This window comes from Pristiophorus japonicus, chromosome 3 (genome assembly GCF_044704955.1).
Source record: "Pristiophorus japonicus isolate sPriJap1 chromosome 3, sPriJap1.hap1, whole genome shotgun sequence".
Classification (NCBI taxonomy): domain Eukaryota; kingdom Metazoa; phylum Chordata; class Chondrichthyes; family Pristiophoridae; genus Pristiophorus; species Pristiophorus japonicus.
Window position 1 is genome coordinate 115145360 of NC_091979.1, and position 8415 is coordinate 115153774.

Sequence of the window (8415 nt, forward strand, 5' to 3'; positions counted from 1 at the left end):
TGGACCATATACAGTAGACACCTCAAAATCGCTGGAGAAATACCACCAATGATGTCGCCGCACGATCCTGCAAATCCCCTGGGAGGACAGACACACCAACATTAGCGTCCTCAACCAGGCCAACATCTCCAGCATCGAAGCACTGACCACACTCAACCAGCTCTGCTGGGCGGGCCACGTTGTTCGCATGCCTGACACAAGACTCCCAAAACAAGCGCTCTACTCGGAACTCCTACATAACAAGCGAGTAAAAGGTGGACAGAGGAAACGTTTCAAGGACACCCTCAAAGCCTCCTTGATAAAATGCAACATCCCCACCGACACCTGAGAGACCCTGGCTAAAGACCGCCCTAAGTGGAGGAAGTGCATCCGGGAGGGTGCTGAGCACCTCGAGTCTCATCGCCGAGAGCATGCAGAAATCAAGTGCAGGCAATGGAAGGAGCGTGCGGCAAACCAGTCCCACCCACCCTTTCCCTCAACGACTGTCTATCCCACCTGAGACAGAGACTGTAATTCCCGTGTTGGACCGTTCAGTCACCCAAGAACTCATTTTTAGAGTGGAAGCAAGTCTTCCTTGATTTTGAGGGACTGCCTATGATGATGATGGATGATGAGATAGAGGGGCCGAAATTGCACACCGCCTGAAAATAGTCGCACCTACCGCTCTTGAACCGTCGAAATTCAGCACTTTGGGAATTTTTTGGGAGCGGGGCCCCACAGCGATCTCTTCCCCCCCCCCCCCCCCTGCCCCACATTGATCTCTTCCACCACCCCCCCCCCCAGAGATCTCTTCCCCCCTGCCCCCCCCCCCCCACAGAGATCTCTTCCCCCCCACAGCGCTCTCTGGCCTCTCATCGGTGCCTCTTGGGGGGGCGGAGCTTCACAGCAGCATGCAGGTGCACACAATTCGGGAGCCGAAGATTCCCGAGTTGAAAAGCCTCCTCCGCCGCACACCACCAACTGCATTCCGCTCCCGCCCGCTGCACTCTGCTCGGCTTGCCGCCGGGAAAAATGCGATGAAATTCCCATCCACTCAGCCTCAGCGGTACTGGACGGTAAAAAATGACGCACCGCCCAGGGACCACCTAAGAATGGGTGGACCATGTGTTTGACCAATTTCGGCCCCAAAGGATGCTCGTGATATGTCCCAGGGAGTAGTCTTGTACCATTTTCTACATCACATTTTGGGGGTGGCACATCAAGACCTTTGAGCCATACTTACTCCCATGTGAAGGGTTACTTCATTGATGCCACTCCAGGTTTAGTATCAGTGGAGTTAATGAAGTGTGGCATTTGTTTATTTTTTGTATCAGAGGAGGGAGTATAAGTTAAAAGTTGTTAACAAAAATAGTGCAAACTCCAGTATTGTCTTTGTTACTGCTTATTTGTTATTTTTACTGAACCTGCTGTGTTGCTTATAGCTTAAGCCATGGTCCAATAGAAATCTAGGAGATTGTGAATGGGCTCATGACATATTCAGTAAGCTAAATACAGTGACGAGAGCGTCTGTTCAATCCCTGAGATAGGTAGATTAAGATACTCTCCAGGTTGTAGAGAGTGGAGGCTCACTTATGGTGCTGAACATGAGGAAAATATCCAACAATGGAACACACTCATTAATACGTATGGTAAAGAGAACAGCTCCATGGTGTGAGGGATTTGTTGTCACCAATGGAAAGGATGGAGGGTTAGGAAATCTATGTAGTCAAGGCAACGTAAGAATATACTTCAGGTGCAATAATTAAATGCATCATAACCATCAGTGGATTGAGATAAATAACATCACTCGTGAAGCAGACCATAATACATTTGGGAATTATCCAGCAAGTCTATGTTTACATTTTACCAAATTATACTGCTCCCCAGGACATATCCTTGGTATTTTCACATCTGCATTTGTAATACAAAATGTAAAATCTCATCCCTATCTTTGCAGAAACTTCCAAGTAAATTCAAGAAAATCTATTCAGAATTTGAAAGATTGATGGTGCGTATGCTTTAACTTTTACAGTCATTTAAAAAATATTGATAAAGATACATAATGGTCATTATATTTGGGTTTTGTTGATTTCCACGATAAATGTCTGAATTTTTTTGGGTTGTAGATTGTTTTTTTTGCGCCCCAGCCGAAAATCGCTGAGTTAAACATATTTTGTTGATTTAAAGAACTTCATTGTTGTTCAGTGCCCTGCAACATAACGTTGTGTATTGTATGGTTTTATTTTGGTGGGGGGAGTTCTTGTTACTTTGTTACAGTAAAATTTATGATTCATCCTTTGCCATTGGTGTCTTGTATATCATTCCAATATTCACCGGAGATGTGCCTTTATGGGGGCACATAGCGTGTCCAGTATTAGCTCCATCCCTCAGTTTCCTCCATTTAGGAGAACCGGTCCATTATGAGCTGGCAACTCCTCCATGGATGGTGTGGCTGTCCAATGGGGGCCTCGTCAGGCTCTTCTTCATTGTCCTCCTCCTCCTGAGGTGGGCCTGCAATCCCCACTGGCAGTGCCTGGCCCCTCATGATGGCCAAGTTGTGCAACATGCAACATGCAGCACACTACAATGAATTTGTATACCTGTTGAGGGGAATATTGAAGGCTGCCTCCAGAGCGATCCAGGCATCGGTCTGCCTGTAGGAGATGGCATATCTCTGTCAGCATTTGCTTTTGGAAGCACAGCCTTCTCACACAGTGCTCCTCAGAGAGCTGGAAGTCTGAGCATTTGTACTTTAAATCTGTGGAGGGTAAGGCCAACTCCTCAGATGTCTTCGGCCTCTCCTCATCCATGGGCCGACATGGCTTGGCCCTTCTTCTAGCTTGACGCTACCTGGCAATATCATGGAGCATGATACGCTCGCGAACTAGTAATGTCCCCATTAAATTTTCTCATTCACCCTGTAAGGGCACTGCAATGGCAGATAAAAGTGCCATTTACAAGTAGGAGCTTCACACAGCGTGCAACCATTGCAATCAATGTGACCTGCGATGTAGGATCCTCATCCCTCCATTTAAATATGCTGCCAATAGCGCCTACTGCACCCTGGGAATGCCTGGTTTTTCAGACGTTTCCTGGGGCAGGCGTTAAATGAGGCATTAGGACTTAATTTTGCATCTGGGAAGCTGGTGGAGTGTTGCACGATGATTGGTGTCATGATCTAGATGAAACAAGAGGGCGGGGTGGTAAGTTTTTGCGCTGCCACAAACCATGAGCCGAATTTGCCGGACGGGCGGTAAAAGCTGGACGCCCGCCGTAACGCCAAGAAACACCGTTTATCACACCTCTGGGGCGCTAACAGAGGCGCAAGCGAGCCAAAAATCCAGTCCATTATTTCTAAAATTCTCCTTTGTTTTAAGCTATAGTGGCTGAAATTGCCCTTTGACCAAAAGGAGGTGCACTCACTGATCTTGAAGCTTTCTCTCCATCCCAATCCATGGGGCGGGAGTAGAGCGAAATTCAGCTTTTTACATTTTTTTTCTTCCTTGCGGTGTTCGGGGCGGATCAGCGTGGAGCAGGGCGGACATCAGTCGGTGCCATCAGCGCCGCGCTGATGATGTCAGCGCACGCAGACGCATCACAACGTCCCTCCCCTTCAGTTAAAGGGGAGGGCCGCTGCGAGCTCTGCAGTTAGTTTAGTTTGGGCCGCTGGGCCACCAGGGAGGGTTTCGGCCAGGCCAGTGGCCCGATACCCAAGAGGGGGTGCCGGGCTGCCTGTTGGAGGCCGGGCTGAACCCGTGGCCGCTATTGTGGGCCAACCTTGGAATCGGCCGACAATTAAAATAAATTGCCGACAGCGGCAGAGTGCACTCCCCTTTAAGGGTGGACGCGCGCCCAGTCACACACAGCTTCTCGCAGGGGAAAGCTGTCGGGGCACCGAGTGGAGGCCGATCTGTTCCCGTGTGGCAAATTCCCACGTGGGGTGGAAAGGGGTCACCGCTGGTCGGTGGGGGATCGGTGCGTGCCCGACAGGGCGGCAACATGACGAGCACCGCTGAAAAAAAATGGACAATTTATGAAATGTCGCCGACTACGCGGTGCGTCCTTACCGATCCATGTCCTCTTTGAGGCGGTCACGGCTCTTACAGAAGGGAACAATTTCGGCCCCATAGTACTTGCTCTGTACTTATTTGCAGTTGTATTTCATGTTAACACAAACCTGATTAGCATTTCTGTTGCAGTAAATTAATTATTGAATGGATATTAAATACTAAACAATTCTGTGTAGGATCCTTCCAGGAACCATAGGGCATACAGACTTACAGTATCTAAACTGGAGCCACCAATCATTCCCTTCATGCCTTTACTTATAAAAGGTAATTCAATCATTCTTCTTCCTCGTACATTGCATTGCATTGCAAATGTCATTTATCAAGCTGCTAACTGTGGATTGTTTTTATTGCTTTAATAACTTCATCCAAAACAGTTAAATAAGAACAAGCGATAATTATAATACTTAGCTAAAGCTGGTTAAGTCATGTTACCTAATTAAATTAATCAGTTCAGGAATGTGTGAAGAATGTAATGCCAGCTTGAGGTCTTTTGCAATTGGAAGAAATTGATTGCTGATTGCTTCTTTCTTTACAGACATGACATTTACCCACGAAGGCAACAAAACATACGTTGATAATCTTGTCAATTTTGAAAAAATGGTAAGCTTCAAAATATGTGGTTTTAGGGGAAGGAAAGAGAGGAATTTCCACTTTCATTTAAGTTATTGATCTGTGTTCATCCTTTCAAAAATTATGGTAGCATTATTTTTTGCTACAGTTTTTAGTGTTTCAGATTTAACATTATTGAGAACATAGTGATAATATGTTCTTTCATTCTTTAAATGGAAAATATCAAAACTGTTCAGTTTCTAATATTGTAGCTTACATATTCATTGCTACATTTGTTTTTACCTTCTGTAGCTAACTTTACAAGCAGCATCAACAGCTGAAAGGGTTAGATGAAGAAGGATTGAAGGAGGTTAGTGTGGAGCATAAACACCGGCATGGGCCAGTTGAACTGAATGGCCTGTCCCTGTGTTGTATATTCCACGTAATGAGTTATGTGAGAATTCAGTTCCAAGACTTGATGATCAAGTTAGATATACATATGCAATGTCTATTAGAAATAAACCTATTTTTAACACACCAACTTTCAGGGAATTGTTCATATTTTCCAATGTAGATAAAATTCAGCATTTAAGGTTGTGAATTTTCCCTCCTCCCTCACCAATCTTTTGAGGATAGTGCATAACTAAGACTGCCTATTTCCACCTCCCGTAACATTGCCCTTCTCTGCCCCTGCCTCAGCTCATCTGCTGCTGAAACCCTCATTCATGTCTTTGTTACCTCCAGACTCGACTATTCCAACGTACTTATACAATTGATGTTTTAAGATTTTTATGTTTTAGTTGACTTCAACTTTTTTATTTTTGTTTCAGCATATGATTGGCAACACAGTAAGGACAGCCAGACACTGCAGAAGTCAGCCTTTCAGTAAGTCAGTAATATGTGAATACGAACTGAATGCCAGGTATTCCCTGAGCCTAATATCCCTGCTCTCTGATTTGTCTCTCCTACTTGAACTTGTGTCAGAGGATTCTCTGAGCAATCTAGAAGTGAATAGATCCAAACTCGTCACAGTCATAATAATGATATATAGAAATGTTGCTGAAACTGTTTACATTCAAGTTGGTGGTGGCTAATAAACTTAATCTACAGATGCATCAATGGATCCTGAATGCATTTTGTTTCTGAAGGACTTTAGACATTAATTTCACAGTAAGGGAGCAGGAAGAATCGTACAACTCAGCAGGGGCAAATAAACCCAAGTGGAAACAGTACAAAAAACGTTGGTTGATTTTTACTTTGACCTTGAGATTAACTCGTTAATCCAGTCTGTACATACAAAACATTATCGTGTTGATAGGTGCTTTATAATCTTGCTATCCTTCCATTGAATTCTCATATATGATTTAGCAAATGAGTGCTTTATCCTTTTCACTATATTATTAGTGTGGTTTAATGTGAACTATACCAAGTTGGGATTCTTCCTGAATTTGTTCATACCATCTGCTTAAATCTAAATTAGTTTTGTAATTCTTTCAGCTAACTATTTCTCTTTCATCAGATCCAGATTCATCACTTGCAAACAAGAACCATCAGGATGTGCGTGCATATGTGCGACAGCTTAATGTAATCGACAATCAGAGGACTTTATCACAACTGTCTCACAGATTGGAGCCACGCCGATCTTAAGTCATTTTCAACTATTGCACTGCCATAAAAGAAAATATTTATTGTATTTCAGCACAATGGGCATTCTGTAGTTTATAGTATTAAGAATAATAATTTTGAAACTGGGCAGTATTGCAACTGCCTTCATGCCAGAGGAAGGAAGACCATTCTGAATTGGAATCATCTTTAGCCCCCTGTTACAGCTACTATAACTGCCTCTTCCAAGATTTGGAATTCATACTGTTTCACAAAGACCAAAATATCCTCTACACCTTATTGGGTGATTGAGAGAAGAAAGTAGGGTTTTCTATTTTCCAGATTCTTATGCGTACAATGCAGAAGAATTTGTGCCAAGAGTTGCCCTATATGTACTTAAGCACACTGATGAGATGGTCCTCTAATATATGAAACAATTTACAATTGTTCAGATTCTATAAGCAGATTGTTTTGTTTTAAGATGATAAGGGCACAAAATGTTTGATATTTTTACTGATTGATGCTTCTAAAAAATATTTCTAAACTTTCCACATTAAACTTAAACTGGGAAAATAGCACAAACTGCACACGGTAAAATTGATGAAGTATTCCAGCATTTCATGTAACTTTTTTTCGTTTTTCAATATTCTCAGTAAGCTTTAGTCCTTTCATCTTCATGCATTTTAATTGTAACTGAATATAGGTCTTTTCTGTTTGCTTAGAAGGTGCTTCATTCAAAATGTTTGTTGCTGTATGCAGCTCTCAACACCATGGTGCAGGAGCCTGCTGTTCTTATCAGTACCACACTACTTTAATTAAGCACTGCACAGCTAACTAATCTTGAGTGCCCCACTGACACCATACTTCTATTCTTCATAGAATGTTTTGTAACTTGTTCTTTAAAAAAAAAATGAATTTTAAATAAGCAAACTTGAATTTAGAAACTGCAACATACATGCCCAAAATGCACCAGATTTATTTTCTGAAATTTCAATCACTTTCTCCCCGCCCCCACCTCCACCCCCCCAAATCCCCAGGGAACCATGCCCCCAGGCAGCTGAAAATGTTAAATGCCATGTTGTTGTGACAGCACCACACTGCTTCTGAAATCTGTGGGAAATCCTGAATGTTGATTATTTGTTTTAGCACTATTAAGCAAGTGTAAATAGTAAAAAAGAATACACGCTTGCTTAATGCATTTGTCAATGGCAGTTCTATAATGGATACTGTGCCAAAAGTATTGCTTATTTTATTTAATTTTAATAATTTCATGTATGTTTACAGGTTGGCCTGCAACCTATTACATTACATTGCATTTTTGCTATAGAGAGTTGAAGTTTTCATTCCCTTGTATTCATTGTCTATAAATAACATGTCATTAAATATACAGTAATTAATTGTCTCTAATGTTAGCACGAATAAAGCAAGAGTTGCACTGTACAAAGTATACTGTGTTGCCCCAAGTAAATAAAAGCTAAGCTGTTTCCACAAAGTGTAGCTGCTATATCTGGTTTTCATGTAAACCGGTACTAAGCAGTTGCTCTGCCATTCATCAACACAGATTAAAATTTTAATCCAATTGAATTCTATTATCTGGTACACAGTAGAGCTGATTTTCCTGTCTTGACTGCACCATATTTCTCCAATGCAGAGGAAAATGGGGCAAAGACTTGTAATGTGGGGTATTTGCCTCTTTTGCACATTATGGCCATTTTTGGCAGGCCAAGCAAACCAGAAACAGGTGGGAACTTCATTATAATATGAAAATTACACAGTAGCACCATTATGATTTCCAGCATTTAGTTAGGTCTATTTGGCTTACGAAGGACTCCCATATAAAAAGGCATCTTGAATTCCTCAGTTTTGAGTAGTACCCAGAAGTAAGCTTAAAGAGCCAAAAAGATTAATTCAGCTGTTTTGAGACCATTACTGTCTCATTTATCTGAATGTTTGTTTTTTTCTTTCCTAGCAGTGATGAGTACTGGTTACAGTGGCCACAACCTGCCTCCACTTCCTTTCGGGTATGCTAAAATAAAAAGAAAGACTTGGATTTATATAGCGTCTTTCATGACCAGTGGACGTCTCAAGGCAGTTAACAGCCAATGAAGTACTTTTGGAGTGTAGTCACTGTTGTAATGTAGGAAATGTGGCAGCCAATTTGCACACAAGCTAGCTCCCACAAACAGCAATATGATATTGACCAGATAATCTGTTT

General features: G+C 42.4%; 1 protein-coding gene across 2 annotated transcripts in view; it reads left to right on the forward strand.

Moving 5' to 3' along the window:
• Positions 1-7653, forward strand: part of rapgef4a (Rap guanine nucleotide exchange factor 4a) — a 317823-nt gene extending 310170 nt beyond the window's left edge. For both annotated transcript variants that reach the window (XM_070875728.1, XM_070875727.1), the window contains exons 23-27: positions 1937-1987; positions 4226-4313; positions 4585-4649; positions 5429-5483; positions 6118-7653. In XM_070875728.1, coding sequence (XP_070731829.1) covers positions 1937-1987; positions 4226-4313; positions 4585-4649; positions 5429-5483; positions 6118-6245 — 387 coding nt within the window. In that variant the 3' untranslated portion in view covers positions 6246-7653. The remainder of the gene's footprint in view (positions 1-1936; positions 1988-4225; positions 4314-4584; positions 4650-5428; positions 5484-6117) is intronic.
• The last annotated feature ends 762 nt before the right edge of the window (positions 7654-8415 follow it).